This window comes from Lepidochelys kempii, chromosome 9 (assembly GCF_965140285.1).
Source record: "Lepidochelys kempii isolate rLepKem1 chromosome 9, rLepKem1.hap1, whole genome shotgun sequence".
Classification (NCBI taxonomy): Eukaryota; Metazoa; Chordata; order Testudines; family Cheloniidae; genus Lepidochelys; species Lepidochelys kempii.
This window is the reverse complement of record NC_136388.1, coordinates 77,114,406-77,130,753: the sequence shown is the minus strand read 5'-3', so window position 1 is coordinate 77,130,753 and position 16,348 is coordinate 77,114,406. Positions and strand designations below refer to the sequence as shown.

Below are 16,348 nucleotides of genomic sequence, written 5' to 3'. Positions count from 1 at the left end.
CGGCCACGAAAGGGCAGTGGCCGCGAGTCAGTCCCCAAGCTCTGCGCCCCAACCAGTCCCGCCCCCAGAACCGGGCTCTGCGGCCTCCCCAACCCCACCCAGGCCGGGCCCTGTGCCCCCCAAGCCCGCACCCCCCCCAGTCCAATCCTGCCGGGCTTTGCACCCCCCGGTTCTCTCCTGGGCATTGCCGCTGCCCCCTCTTCTCCTTGACTCTGGGTAGCTACGGGCAGCCCCGGGACACCTGGCCGGGCCCTGGGGCGGGGGCTCGGCGGCCTTTTCGGGGGAGGGGCGGGTTGTGTGGCTTTGACACGAAGCTGCGAACGGCCCCGCGTGTCCGGCCGGGAGCGGAGCCGCCGTGTGAATTGCACCCGAAACTCCCATTGTCCGTCCCCCCGGGGGGTGCCGCGCCCGGGCGCTTTAAGAGCCGGGGGCTGCCGGCCGCCCCCCAGCCCTGCTCCTGGACTCGCCTCGCTCCTCTCCTGAGCGCCGCCCGCTCCTGCGATGGGCTCGAGCTTCCCCGCCCCGCTGCGGCTCACCCTGGCGCTGCTCTGGCAGCTGGGACTCTCCGCGGCGATCCAGTGGCTGTGAGTAGCAACTCAGGGCAGAGGGGTGGGGCGCGGGGCCGCAGCCCCTGGCAACCACCCCTCCCGCGGCAGCTGAGAGATGCCCTGCCCGGGGCTCCCCAGCTCAGCTGGAAAATCCCTGTTCCCTAAACTGCTGCCTGGGCTAACCCACCTGGGGACAGGGCAGGCTTGGCCACCCTCCAGGGGAGCGGAGAAGCTGAGCCGGCGGGGAGCTGGCTCCCTTTCTCTGTCCTCTGCCATTTGGCAGTCCAACTCCTCTGCCTTTCCCCCTGGGACAGGGACACTTTCTGTGCGCCATTGTTCCCCTACTGGATTTTAAACTCAACACAGCCATCCCGCCCTTTCCCCTTCTGGCCAACTAGCCACTGCCTGCCTTGGGGCTAGCATGGAAGGATTTTCAGTCTTGCTTTTTAAGTGGCATCTCAAATCAGTCTGACATTTGCCTCTCAGGATACAAGTGTTAGCTGGTCTTTATACCTGCTTAGTTCCACTGAGTTCACACATAGCAATAATGGGCCACATGCAGCCTTGGGTGGGTGGGAGTCTCCATTTGCTCCAGTTTGGCCCTTTGTATGTATGAATAAATACAAGATACACACGTATGTGGCGGTTTATAGCCCAATTTGCAGAAGTTCTGGGCACCAACACTATTTTAAATCAATGGAAGCTGTGGCTGCTCATCCCTCCGAAAATCAGGCCCCGTGTGTCAATGTAACAAACGTGTGAGCTAGAGACATACATTTTAAAGCCCACACGCTGTTCACACTTATTCCCTACACAGTATAAGGGAATGCCTCTAAGGGTGGAGTGCCACCAGGACAACTCCCAGCACTGACAGCAGCAGGACGGACCAGCTTCCCAAGTGCACTGCCCTACAATGTACCTCAGTCTGGATCTGGAGTGGGTGCCTCTAGGCCCAGAGGGGAGTTTAGCTGTCAGGTCTATTCAGTCTAGGTGCCTCTGCTGAGGATGCCAACAAAGGGATGCAATTAGTACCAGCTATGTTTGTTTTAACAATGTTGATTCCAGGCCTGAGACCCACCACCTCTTTTCATGTGGGAGACCACTGAACAGCTGTCACTGATTTGGACCGTAACCAGATTCCTGATCTAGAGGTGAAAGGCCCGGTATCCAGTTACCAATACTCAACACATGGCTCATCTCTCCTCCTCTCCGCCCCAGTAACATCCCTGGTCACAACAAGAGTGGGCTGGCCTCGATTCTCTACCCGTGTCTCACTCATTTATGGTAATTCCTCTTTCATGACAGAGGGCTGATGGTGAATGGCAGCAGGGTAGCCTGGAACGAGACCCAGCACTGTAAGATATTGGATGGGCTAGTTCCAGACCAATTGCAGCTGTGCCGAAGAAACCTGGAGCTCATGCACAGCATTGTACATGCAGCCAAAGAGACCAAGGGAGTCTGCCAGAAAACGTTCTCAGATATGAGGTGGAACTGCTCTTCCATTGAGTATGCACCCAGTTTCACCCCTGACCTCATGAAAGGTAAAGGAAGCTCTGCTATATCATCTGGCATTTCTATATTCTGCTTGCCTAGGCACTGTAGTTTTTCATTCTCCTGCAGTCCTTTCACATGCAAAATTCCCATTGTAGTCAATGGGCCATATTCATGTTGTCAGATACTCTGAAGTAACCATATTGAAGTCACTAGAGAGATACAGAATTTACACCGGTGTAACTGAGATCAGAGTCTGGCCTGGAGCATGCAGATACTGCAGGATGCAGTCTCAAAGCTAGCTCTCAGTCTGTGTGACTGACATTAACTTCCACATCAAAAAAAGAGCAATTGCTGGAGACCCCCAAACTAGAAGGGGAGAGTTAATCCCAGGGGAAAGTGAAGAACAGAACAAAACAGGGTGAAAAAAGATGGCACTAAGAATAGAATCAGAATGAGATGCAGATGGGAGGGGGGCACAAAGGAACTATATTTTCTTTTATACCTGGTTTTGTCCACTTGCTATTGACTCAGAGCAGGACTTTTGCATTCTTGCTCCTGTGAAAGGAATTACTGGCTAGAGCAGGGGTGGGCAAACTTTTTGGCCCGAGGGCCACATCGGGGTTGCAAAACTATATGGAGGGCCGGGTAGGGAAGGCTGTGCCTCCCCAAACAGCCTGGCCCCTTCCCCCTATCCGCCCCTTCCCACTTCCTGCCCTCTGACTGTCCCCTGTCAAAACCCCCGACCCATCCAACCTCCCTCCCCTCCCCGCTCCTTGTCCCCTGACTGCCTGCTCCCAGAACCCCCCACCCCTAACCACCCCCCCGGGACTCCACCCCCTATCCAACTGCCCCGACCCCTATCCACACCCCCACCCCTGACAGTCCCCCTGGGACTCCCACACCTATCCACACGCCCGCCCCTAACCACCCCCCCTGGGACCTCACCCCCTATCCAACCCCATCCTGTCCCGTGACTGCTCCCCAGGACCCCCTGCCCCTTATCCAACGCCCCTGCTCTCCGCCCTCTTACCGTGCTGCTCAGAGAGCAGGAGCTTGCAGCCCCACGGCCCAGCTGGAGCCAGCCACGCCGCCCAGAGTGCTGGCGGTGTGGCGAGCTGAGACTGCGGGGGAGGGGGCACAGCAAGGGAGGGGCTGGGTACTAGCCTCCCAGGCCAGGAGCTCAAGGGCTGGGCAGGATGGTCCTGCAGGCCGGATGTGGCCCACAAGCCATAGTTTGCCCACGTCTGGGTTGGGGGCAGGGGGGAGCTGTTTGGAAGGAACTGATAGGGCCCTGTCTCCCTAATGCAATAGGGCTCTGGCCCTAATGGGGGAGGGTGCTGCTATAATAGAAATAATAATCTGTCAGAGGAGATGTACTTGAGCGGTTAAAGTTCATCACTGAGTAAACCATCCTGGATTCTGTTTCTGGAACTGCTGCTGTTTTGCTGTGTGACTTTACAAGTTGCTCTCACTCTCTGCACTTCATTTTCTCTTTCAGTGAAATGGGGAGAATAATGCTGACCTACACCACAGTTTTGTGACGAGTTTGTGAGATTTCACTTTAGAGAGTGAGCGCTTGCATGCATGCTCTGAGATCCTTGGGTGAAAAGAGCTGTAGAAAACCAAGGTACTAATTGTAAACAGCACTGCTCTCTCGAAGGACCCATGTAATGAGGCTGAAGAGAGCGAGCCACTGCTCACTCTGGAGCCCAAATCAGTGTTGCCTGGAGCATCAGCCAAAAGGAAACGCTTCCCTCACGCTCCCTCTCCCCAGGTCCTGAATTCTGATTGCTGTTGTACTGTGCTGAGACCCTTGTGAAACGTACAGTTAGCATCAAATGAACGAGAGGTGGGGATGATTCTGAAGAGTACGTGGTGATTTTCTCTGTATGAAGAAAGCTCTGTGTCACTAGGAATCACGTTGGTATTTCTGGGATTCAGGACTCTTTGGGATTCTTCCTCTTTCTTCACAGGGACCAGGGAATCTGCGTTTGTCTATGCATTGGCTGCTGCTGCTGTCAGTCATTCCATTGCCCGGGCCTGTGCCTCAGGGGAGCTACCTATCTGTTCCTGTGGATCTGTCCCATCTGAGGTGCCTGGGCCTGGCTTCAGGTGGGGTGGCTGTGGGGACAACCTCCGCTATGGCCTCCAGATGGGTTCTGCCTTTGCTGATGGTCCCATGAAGTCCAGCAAGGCAGGAGGACAAGCCACCAGGCTTATGAATCTACATAACAATGCAGTGGGCCGACAGGTGGGTATGGTCACTGGCCACAAAAATTGGCAAGACAGCCACAACCAGGTCACCTCTTTTAAGAAATAACTGGTTATATTGGCTGAGTTGCGGAGGAGGGCTGCAGCCTCTTGCCAAATTGTTGGGAGACCACACATGAATAAATTGGAGAGGCAATCGGTGGGTTAAAGTAACTTTATAATGACCCATTCACACAAACACCTGCCTTACAGAAACAGGGCCGAGTCCCTGTCTTGCTAACCTCCAGGGAGATAATTGCTGGCTATTTATATCTTCCCAGTGGTACATTGAGATCCATCCTGGCTTTGAACCTGCTTTACCCCAGGACCTAACCTGCTATAATAAGAACTGCATGTTCTTCTGTAGGTCTCTGCAGACCTCCACTCCTGGTAGCTAATGGACCTGTGGTGACCAAACATAACCCAACCGAGGGCCTTGCTGACAATTTGCCATGAGCCCACAGGTGGCAATTAATGTGCAAAAATGGAGCAAATAGCAGCTACCCCTCCTGCTTAATACTATGGAGGGATGGCATGCAGAGACTACAGGTCTCCATACATAGCCAGGCTACTTGGAGCAAGATGGGAAACTGCCCACAGCACACCCCTGAATTAATGAGGGGAAACTTCAGGCCCCATTGCAAACTTATGGATGGCACTGGTCCCAAGGACTACCCTCTTATTACAGGGACAGAAAAGCGTAGTAATTGAACCCTTGGATTCCCTGTTAGTCTTGATGCAGGATTTCATGTTTGGCAATGCAGGAAAGCATCCCGCATAGGTACTAAGTGAGATAAGGCCTCCTGGGTGCCAATGACTGGCCATGCTTTCTCATATCCTGAAGCCTCCTGTACATGCTCTTCAGAGATCTTCTTGGGATGTATGGGCTGTGGCGGGGAAGGATGAATCCCAGCTTTGGGTTCCTTACTGATTTTATTTCTTTCCAGGTATTAATTGACTCCTTGGAGACCAAGTGTAAATGCCATGGTGTTTCTGGCTCCTGCTCAGTTAAGACCTGTTGGAAGGGGCTGCAAGGTTTGAGTGAAATAGCCGCTGACCTCAAATCCAAGTACCTGGCAGCCACCAAGGTGACCCACCGGCATATGGGGACCAGAAAGCAGCTGGTGCCCAAAGAACTGGACATCAGGCCAGTGAGAGAGGCTGAGCTGGTTTATCTAGTCAGTTCTCCAGACTACTGCACAAAGAATCCCAAACTGGGGTCTCTGGGGACTCAGGACAGGTAAGGACCAGCTACAGATGCCATAGCTTCCCTGTGTTATAACTCTCCCTCTGATATAAGGGGCTCTCATTCTACCTCTGTAGTCTAACCTAGAAACATTCTCTCTAAATCCCTTCTTGTTTGAATGATGTAATCTCTGCTATAACACACACAACATGTCCCATTGCCAGCTTGACTGTGAGTGCATAGGGAGGCTGTAATTGCAAGAGGCTCTGAAATCTCCCTGCATCAGTTTTAATAAACTCCCTAGCCCCTCTCTTGTCATGCACACCCTACCACAGGCAAACCTTGTAACCATGTAACTCGCTGCAGACTTGAAGACCGTTTGAGGGAGGGGAGAGGATGCAAAAAGTGGAGAGAAGCCCCTTCTCATATGGTATGGTCTTACAAGGGGCCTTCCGTGGTCTAGATTGGGCCCCATCCATCTCATCTGTTCCACTAGAGCTGATACTAAACCTTGAGTGTTTTATCGGGAGGAAGCGTTTGCCAGTTAGTTAGATGGCAGACCCAGCAAGTGTGGGGATTCCCATGAAACCCTAGCAGCTTGTTTATCTCCCCTGGGTACAGGATGGTAGGTGCCCCCATATTCAGGATTCAGCTGTCAAGGCAATGGAAAGTCCAGTAGATTCAACTAGTCCATTCCACAGCCAAGCCCTGCTGCCTGGCATATGAACCTGCTATTCCAGTGGTTCTCAAAACTTTTGTACTGGTGACCCCTTTCACATAGCAAACCTCTGAGTGTGACCCTCCCTTATACATTAAAAACACTTTTTTGTATAACACCATTATAATTCTGGAGGCAAAGTGGGGTTTAGGGTGGAGGCTGACAGCTTACAACCCCCCATGTAATAACCTTGCAACCTCCCCCCCCCCCGAGGGGTTCCAACCCCCATTTTGAGAACCCCTGTGCAATTCAGTGGGTGGAGTCAGAAGCATTTACCCACCCCACCCTGATGAGTCATGAGGAGAATGGTCCTCCAGTCTAAACTCTTCCATAGTCCTTCCTGCATCAAACTGCTCATCATTCCAGTGTCTCTCAGGGAGAAACAGCCCCTCCCAAACTATTCTCTGGTGCCCATGTATGTCTTTCCCTGGAGGCTGAGCAAGTTGTTTCCTAGATTGACCCATCTCAACTCCTATGCCATAACTAGCACCTCAACCCAGCTGTGCCATCACATCCCTAAATCCCCCCAACTCCCCCATCTTTCTTCCACTTTGGCAGGCAATGCAACAAGACCTCTGTGGGCAGTGACAGCTGTAACCTGATGTGCTGCGGGCGTGGCTACAATGCTTACACTGAGAGTGTGGTGGAGAGGTGCCAATGCAAGTACTATTGGTGCTGCTATGTGACGTGCAAGAAGTGCCAGCGGACAGTGGAGAGATACGTGTGCAAGTAATGCAGAGGCCCTGGAGCAGCCCAGGCACTGAGACAGCCCTAAATAACCTATGCTCCGAGACACTCCAGAGCATGTCTGGATATTTAATTAATCACAGGGGAAGTTGTAAGCTTTGGCAAGAAAGGAGGCCATAGTGGAAATCCTCATATTGGCATTACCCAGGAAAACACACATTTTTGGGGAAAAGGCCAGGCTTGATGTCTTTAGCCTCACCCTTTCCAGAGCAAGACACAGCTGCCTCCTGGGGCTGATCTGGTTTGTTCCAATTCTCAACCTCCAGCTGAGGACAAATAATTTATTACCCTGAATGCATGGATCTCTTTCTCCCCTGAGTTGCCAGCAGCCGTGTCTCTTTGTGGGAAGCTTTTGAAGGGGGCCTGAAAGCCAGGAGTGATGGATGGAAACGGGTGTGGGGAGAGACCAGAGTGAATGCAGGGGAAGAAAGAAGTGCTGCTCCTGAATAAACATGCTGAGGAAATGGTGGGCATACACTTTTGGGGTGGCCACCAGATGCTCCAATTTCAAGACAGGTACATGTTCATTGTCTTCTGCAGCATCACACTTTCTCTCTAACATTAGGATCAGGCTTGGGTGTAGGCTCGTCTCTGACCAATTAATTGCTCCTGGAGAAAGATCTCTGCCACCCTCTCCACTATCAGTGAGATCCATTCCTCTGTCCTTTCATACCAATGAAAGAAAGAGAGAGAGAAATAGAGACATTCTAATATCATGGTGATGGGCATGCTACAAAAACTGAGACAAAAGAAAGGTCCATAGGGGATGTGGGTGGAAATAGTGGGATGGAAAGCGCTATTGAACTTCAGCATGAACCAGTGGGGTCTTGGTAAGGACCAGGCCTGATGCTTCTGCCCCCGAGCTCACACCTGTGAAGTGGAGAAGCCAGTAAATTGGGTGGCACGTTCTCATTCTCACATCCTTTTCTCCCCTCCTCCCTTGCTCCTCCACACCAAGGGTGGCAGCCTGTCTGCCTGCCCCTGTCTCTGACGGTGCTGACAGTGAGTACTGAGTACATTGGTTCCAGGGCCCCTTTGTAGGGTTTGGAGATGAGACTGAATCTTTTGATTTCTGCTTATTTATTTGGTGCTCTAATAAATTTGTTAGTCTCTAAGGTGCTACAAGTACTCCTGTTCTTTTTGTGGATACAGATTAACATGGCTGCTACTCTGAAACCTTTTAAATAAATAGGTTCGTGTCTCTGCCAATGATGGCCCTAAGCCTCACGTTACCCAGGAGGGCTCCCCACTCTGCACACTCCCCCCGCCCCAGAACTCAGCTGGCCACAGAAGGGATGAGGCGAGGCTGTGTCCCCTCTTTGCCTGGTAAAGGGACTGCAAAGCAGACATTCTGTATCCTTTCAGGAGATGAAATGGCAGAGGTGGCTTCATAGTTTAAAGGGAAAGGATGTTTATTTCCATTTGAAGGTGCTTTTTTCCCCTCCTTCTGTATCCCCTCTGGTACTGATTCCATACTGCATTTGGCTGTTGTAGCCAGACACAACAAGCTATGGAGCATTTTTCTGGGTTGCTGCAGATCTAATCTCCTAGCAAAGCACCCACTCTTCTGGGATTTATTCCTAGTAGCAGAGCTACTCCAAAAGCTTGAGTCTGGGGAAATGATCCCTGAGTTGTTTCTGATCTTTATAAATCATGGTTCAAACTGACCTCTGTGAGAGCTGGCAGCTGGAGGAGAGGTCAAAAGTGAGAGTGACTTTCGAATGGACTGACTCTCTCTCCTCCCCCTGTTGTCTGTGGGTCGCACTCCAGCTAGTGCTGGCCCCGACAGCCTCAGTTCTCTCAGAACACACATCAAAGCCAAGATGAAAGCAGAGAGACACCAGCTGCAGCTTTCACAGATTCCTCTTCCTCTGACTGTAAGGGGAAGGCTTTTTCTTTTTTCTAAAAGGCAATATGCTCGGGACATCTGTAGGGTGGGGCACGCTTGTAAACTTAATCAAAATTCTAGGGCAAAGCTCTTGTGGCCCTGGGGATTCTGTGGCAGCTGCTGATACATTTTTTTTTAATTGTGGGTTTTTTAATTGAATTAAATATGGAAATGAATAATTCTATCGCTTTGCTTCACTCTCTCGTGTCATGGAATCTGTTCGAACACTTTATTGTACCCAGCCTCTAAACGTTAATGTGCTGCAGGTTTTATATTGATAATGAAAAGCTGCATCTCACCAGTTCTCAGCAGAGATCTGGAGGCAGTTTGAGATAAGCAGATGTGCTGGAAGTTAAAATGATCAGAGGTGAAATAGCTAACTGTTTACAATGAAATGCATATAATTAGATTTCAGTTTAACAACTATTGTTTCAGACAATCTGCAGCCTCAGGCAAATATCTCTGCATCAGCTATGCTTAGGCCCTATGTAGATAGTTTTCTTCACAGCTGCGAAGGTTAGAACATTAACTTTCTATTTTTAAACAAAAGCTCAAATCTGGAGCTCATGCTTGTGGAGTGTTTGTTCTCACAAAAATTTATTCACAAAGAGAAGGAAGCTTCCAGCCCTGCTGGTTAGAGTGGGCTTCCCACTGTGACTGAGGTGCTGGGCTTTTTGAGCCTGAAACGGGCCAGTATAGCCAGACCTACCCTCCTTTATTCCAGTGAGTTAATGTTGGTGCTTAATTAGTAACTTAAATGCCTCCACCATAACCATTTCATTGCTGAATAACTACCCAATCCAACCAGCAGAAGATATTGCCATGCCAGGCATACCATGAGCTGGAAATGCCGGTGAATGGTGTTAATGAAATCTGTGGATACTAAACATTATGGGAGTGGGAGGAGCTATAAACCCCACTGAACATGGCAAAATGATTTAGTGATGCCAGAAATGTGGGTAGGAAATCACAGAAGGAGAAAGCACACTAGATGTAAATCTCCAGTGATTTGAGAAAAAACAGACTGTTTTGTGCTAAATATGGAAAGGCACCATTTCTGGAGCAGTTAGCGGATAGTCCCCCTCTGTCTGGCACTGATGTGGTTGGCACCTGGGAGGCATCATTCAGGTGTGGGCCCCTCACCACCAGACACATTGGCAAACTGGGGAAAGCTCCAAGCAGGGCAACAATAATAATTGGGGGTTGCAGGGACTGATTAATAATTAGTGATTGAAAAGATTAAAACTCTCATGTGAGGGGAACATGATACATGTGTAATGGAAGGAAGGGTGCAAACACTAAGGACTTATTTAGGGTGGTACAAGGGGATATAAGTAGGTGTCATGGGCTGAAGTTGAGAGGGACAGTGTGCGAATGTGGGGGTGGGGGACAAACCCAGTGTCCAGTCCCCCAGCTCCAATGACTCTTTCATTATTTAGCCATAGTGGAACAGTTTCAGCAAGAGAGGTTGAGGGAGCCCTGCATCACAATATCCTATGGTTCCCCTGAGAGGCATGGGAGACCCCGGCTCAAAAATCTTTTCTCTGCTGCTGGCAGAGAGGTAGGCTTGTCTCTTACAGCTGAAGTAAGTGCTCTAACCACTGGCCTAAAAGTTATGAAGTGGGCACTGGCGCTCCCACCACCTCCTCTGGCCAGATTTTGAATAGGACCTGATCTGGTAGACAGCCTCTGAGCACACCTGCTGGATTGGGTCTGATCTAGGCAAATGAATGCCTCTCTTCCCCCAGTTCATGAATCACTGGGGGTCAGGCAAGAAATAGATCTCCGGATGCCTAGAATGAGACGACAGTGTGGCTCCCAACAGGACAGAAACTTTGGTGCCTACAGGGTTAAAGCTGGAGTTTTGTAGACAGCTAAGTAGTACCATTGTGGACTGGGGTCAGAGTGTTGAAAGAAAAAAAATCTCCATCTCTGTTCTCCTTTATCCCATCACTTTCGCGGTGGACAACAGCACCATAACACCCTGCTAAGATATTGCAACAAGAGGGATTGTCCCTGGGGATCTTCAGCTGAACGATGGTGATGAATCAACACAGATGAGTAAGATAGAGAAGGGGTGCTGGGTCTTAGCTTGAAGAACCTCTCTTGTTCCAAAAGTAGGTGGAAGGGGCAGCTAGTGAAATGGCCTTGGGGAGGCTACCAGAAGACAAATACCCATCTTTGTGGCTAGGCATGAGTTGAGGAACACCACCTGTAGCAAGGCAGGAATCCATTTCTGATCTGAGTCCCCTGTCATAATTACAGGACTAGCTAAACCTCTGTCCCCTTTGTGGCTGTGTCTGAGTGTACTCACTTCAGGGGTACAGAACACCCCCTTCAGATGCTGGGCCTCATGGCTTTACCTTTCCAGGGGTGGAATTCTGCAATTCTCCCACTTTTTGACTGGGCTGTAGGCTATCCTGTGTATCCCCTGTGCTAACCCAACAGGTGTGGCTGGGTTCAGCACCTACAGTTTTTCCCTTTAGGAGTCTGACCAGTGGTGAACAGAGTGACCAAACAGCCTTCTTAAACCAAAAGTGTTTTATTTTAGTAATAGGAACAAAGTATTTAGAGAAAAATGTAACCGCAGTCAAGCACATGGCAACAACTTTCTCCTGGCCACAGTAAGAGTGGGCTATTTAGTGCCCTGGCTGGAGACCTGTTATGCAAGGAGCAAGGGCTTGGTGAATAATTATGCCATGAAAAGGGCTTATGTTAGTAAGGAAACAACCAACAGCTGGGACCCCACCAGAAATCATATCCACTGAGATGTTGGCTCATCTGACTGCTCTAGTGGACAAGACAGCTGGAGACTGCAGCCATGCTATCTGCAATCCCAGATACATTTTAAAAATGTGAAGGATAAACAAACAAATCATCATTAATTGAAGCTGGTGCATTTCTAATCACTGTGGCCTTCCTTTCTCCCCTGTCCCTCCACACTGGACCACTTGTTTTTTTTTTTTTCTTTTTTGCTTTTGTGGCTGGTTTTCTGGGCACTGGGTCCAGTTCGGATTCATTCATGTTTAGTATGTGTAGCGTCCCAGAGACTATTTCTGAGGCGGGCTTTTAAATCAGCTTTTTGCTGTGGAAGAGATGGGAAGTGGTCTTATCTGTAGATCCTTAAATAATTGCTCTTTTCTCATTTGCATTCCTCAGCAAAGTGTCTGCAAGGAGGATGGGATAAGGAGGGAGGAGCCAGCAGAATACACCCCCACAATCTGTAGTCTCAGGGGAAGTCACTTTCCAGAGCTTATTGAATGTTGGTTAGGTTTACAACTTTCACTTGCTGCTCAGTTCACTGGGAGTTGAGTCCTGTCTGCTGCACTAAACTAGATTACAGGGTCTTGGCTTGGGGAGGGTTGTAAGGGGCTGGAAGGAAAGGAAACCTCCTTTTCCAACCAAAGGCAGCTAGTCAGCTGCCACAGCAGCCTCAGGTCTGTGTGTCACCTCTCTTCCCCAATAGGGGAAGAGATAAAGGATCTGGGTAGTAGTGGATCCCTGGCCCTCACCCCTCCACTGATGGTAGTTCCACAACGCTAGAGAAGGTAGGTTTGTGTGTGGTGGGGTGTGTTGAGGACTCGAACCCAAAATGAACCAGGTCAAAACTCCTGTGCTGTCTGGGGTTCAAGTCCTCAACAGGTGGAACTCTCTTTTTACCAGAAATCTTTAAGCAGCCCCTAATTTGCATGAAATAGAGTAGATTGTAGCTTCTATTTGTTTATTCCTGCAGCTGGAGGCTTATCATAGTGTGAGCAAGAGCTTGGTGAATGATTACATATATGTGCAGGAGAACCATTTTTGCTTCTGCATGCTATGGTCATTATTTAATATGAAGGGGCAGCCTGCAAAGACATGTGCCACTAGGCAATGCTCAGTCACTATCTAAGCAGTTAGGCTGCATGCTCATACCTGTAGTCATAACTGGCTGTGCCTATGTTGAATATAAAGGCAGATACAGGCCTTATCCAGCCTACAGCCCATACTTTGGCCACCCCTGCTGAAAGTGGCTCTGTAAATCTAATCAAGAGTCCTGAAAAAGAGCTTGCTGTAGCTTGAAAGCTTGTATCTCTCACCAACACAAGTTGGTCCAATAAAAGACCACCCACCTTGTCATTGAAAATCTAACTCATTTTAGACCTAGGAGGGCAGCAGGTGAAAACAGGACTCATCGCTCACAGTAGGGGAAGTGCCTGGGCTCCTGACAATTCAACAGCACAGGTAGGAGCCTGCCCACACTGCTGGGTGGACCTGCTTGCTCACTCTAGACAAGGCCTGGGGCATAGTCTCAGCTTCCTATTATTTCCTTTCATCTCTCTCTAGGATCCATTTGGCTAATGTTGATAATGCTCCTCTAGGCCTATTTGACCCCACCCCAGATAATCTACACTGAAACTGCTCACACACAATGCAAAGGGGAGGGGTGCTGAGGTGGTGTTCTATGCCGACCATCAGCAGGTTTGTAATTAGAGAGCACCACTTCAAAGAGGGAGCAGCAGATCTGGAGAGCAGTTACTGAGCCTGATAAGAGAAAAGGCACTTCATGGGATTTCCTTTAGTTCTGGGCAAGGGATTTATTCTTGTAGGAGCTGGCAAATTCCAGTTAGCAGACAAAGCAAGGCCATCAGATAGGAAAGATGGAAATGGCCTTTGTCTTCTCTTCCCTGTTTCTAAATGGAGCAGGGCCCCTTACCCTCCTCCTGAAGGGGTCAGCTCTGCAGTGTGGGGGGCCTCTAGCTTCCTTCAACCCCCCATATATTATTGTTGTCCTGGGGAATCATAAAAGATTAGGGTTGGAAGAGACCTCAGGAGGTCATCTAGACCAACCCCAATTAAATCATCCCAGCCAGGGCTTTGTCAAGCCAGGCCTTAAAAATCTCTCCACCTCCCTAAGTAGCCCATTCCAGTGCTTCACCACCCTCCTAGTGAAATAGTTTTTCCTAATATCCAACTATGAAATAACTCAGTTGTTACATACCAACAATTGCATCTTTAGGGCAGGTTCTGTCATGCTGCTTAGTTCAGACTCTGTACTAATTTTTAAACAAGACTTGCCCATAGTGACATCAACTCCATAAACACCTTCTGGAGGGTCTGTGGATTCACTGACAAGGGGTAGGTTTGCTCATACCATGCAGACACACATACATTTGGGAGTGGGAAGAGTTGTTTCACAGGGCTGGAAATCCTGCTAAATTGAGAACAGCTGAAGCTTCCTCACTGGGGGAAGGGGGAAAAGAAGAGTTCTGCCCTTTCAGGTGGAAGAAATTAAGGGCTTGATTCTTGTTAATACCAAACATATGCCTCTCTGGTTTAGCTGATCCAGGACAATAAAATGACAGGGTCCTCATTACTGAGCTAACCTTAGTACTCAGAACTCTAACAGGCTGGAGGACCTGTTTAAGACCAGAAAACAGATGACCCTATGAGAAAGGAAAGAGCAGCTCCCTGTCTCTATCTCCCCATCCCAAGCCAAAGGGAGACAAACAAATGACTGGCTTATGCTCTACAAGAAGTTGACTCCTGCTTGCCTTCTCCTCTGGTGGTTATCCTGCTGAGGCTCCACTGCAGCTGGTTTGAAGTCTGAGTCTCTGTTTATGAACTGACAGGTGGGAGTTGTTTCACAATTCATAGCTTCTGTCTGTTGAGTTCACACCATGGGCTCATCTTATTCCATCCCATAAACTCCCTGTGGACCACTGTCCCATCCCTCTCTATTTCAAGAGTTCCCTGCAACTCCCTACCACCTTCTCCCTCATCCCTGGTGCTCTCTGTGCACCCCCATATTAGGGTCCTGTATTCTCTCCCTGCATGCCACGGGATGTGAGGATTTATTTATTTTGGCCTCACTCAACCCTCCTGTTAGGCAGCCTTTGGATATGCAAGGATCACTGACCTGATTGCTGAAAAACAGCCATCTATGGAGCATGGTATTAAACACCTGTGAACTGATGCTGTTAAGGACAGGACGTGAAGTAGAATCCTTTATCTGAGTGAAAATGCAGGAGGCATTTAGGGAGCTAGAATTCATGCCCATTGAAATTTGTCCAGCAGCCTGGGTTCAGCATGATGACTTCTCAGAAAATGCTATGAGTAATCAGGGGCTTGGTTTGATGTCCTCTGAAAATTGGCACCTTCAACAGCAGCATGATGCTTCCAGCTCCAGGACTGGGTTGTGGTAGAGAAATAAAACTGGCAAGAGATTGGGTCTGTGCTGATCAGGGCCTGGCTCACGTGTTATTGCCAGGAAACTGGATCATACTAGTCACGTTCTCTGTGAGGCTTGGGGCAAACTACCATGTGTAGATCTCTCTGATTCTGCTAACATATCGTGGGCACCTAGCAGTCTGGGAAGGAAGAGCCTGTGTCTACACTAGACTTTTTTCCTAACATTTCCCACTGGTGCTGCCAGCAGTTAGCTTCAGCAGTGGGAGGCCAGCTCCTGCTATTCTAATCACTATGCTGTCTAATCCAGCTCAGAGCAGGTCTAGATGACACAATGGTTAAACTGCTGGAGGAGCCAGTCTACCCCACAAGTCCTTCTGTTGCTATCACCTGGAGATCTGCATGCCCTAGAAGAGGATTACATTGTTGAAATCCCAGTAACGGAGTGGTTCAATGGGAGGTACTCTCCCCTCTTAACTAATCAATGTGCTGAACAGCTAGAGGTACTGTCTTTCTGATGAGAGAAACTGGTTGTAATGTCACATTACATTGTCTTCTTAATCCCTTTCCCCGCCCCCATTGGATAGAGGATTCTCCTCCTCTTCCTCTCCTAGTCTGCTGTGTGGTGTCCCACTCAAGAGATGGCTGCATTTATGCACAAGGCAAAATGATTAAATAGAGAGTGTATAATTGATTAGTAAAGAGGTTTAGGATCCATTTGGATGACAGGCAACAGAAATTTAAAACAAAATATTACTTTTAAGAAAATCTACACCTTTCTAGGCCTGAATCCATGTCTGACCTGGATTGTCTGTGTCTGATTTAGATCATGAGCTACTTATTATTTATTATTAATAATCCAGTACAGAAAAGAACTTCTTTAAAAAAAAACCCTGCAGCAGCACTAGCTCTAATACAGAAGCAGCATCAAGGTAAATTGGTCTTAGCATTTTGCAATAGGTGCTTCTGGCCCCTTCAAGGGAGGGGAGAGGCCAAAACCTGAACCCACACTTCACCAAGAGTTACTTTAATCTCTGGGATGAGACACGGTATGTGGGGGAGTTGCACCTCACTGAGAGACCAATCTCAAAGGCTGCTGTGGTCTTGGTTGGCTTTTCCCACCAAAACAATGAGCAGGAGCAGCAGCCGTTCTGTCAGGCATCTCCTGCTCTTTCAGTCTTGCAATGAATTAGCTCCCTCTGGCGAAGTGTAACAGGCAAAGCATGTCAATGGACCATGTGTCTGTGTCCAGCATGTGCATCTAGTATAGCCAATATGTGATATTTCAGTTTTATAAAGCTTTTCTTGGAAAAGATTCCCTGCTCTTCTCCCATCACACAATAGGACTATGG

General features: G+C 49.2%; 1 protein-coding gene across 1 annotated transcript; it reads left to right on the top strand.

Moving 5' to 3' along the window:
• Positions 1 to 501: 501 nt before the first annotated feature.
• Positions 502 to 7,049, top strand: LOC140916947 (protein Wnt-11b). The gene is made up of 5 exons (XM_073358841.1): positions 502 to 584; positions 1,854 to 2,089; positions 4,016 to 4,293; positions 5,240 to 5,532; positions 6,755 to 7,049. Exons 1-5 carry the CDS (start codon positions 502 to 504, stop codon positions 6,927 to 6,929), a joined length of 1,065 nt encoding a protein of 354 aa, XP_073214942.1. The 3' UTR covers positions 6,930 to 7,049.
• The last annotated feature ends 9,299 nt before the right edge of the window (positions 7,050 to 16,348 follow it).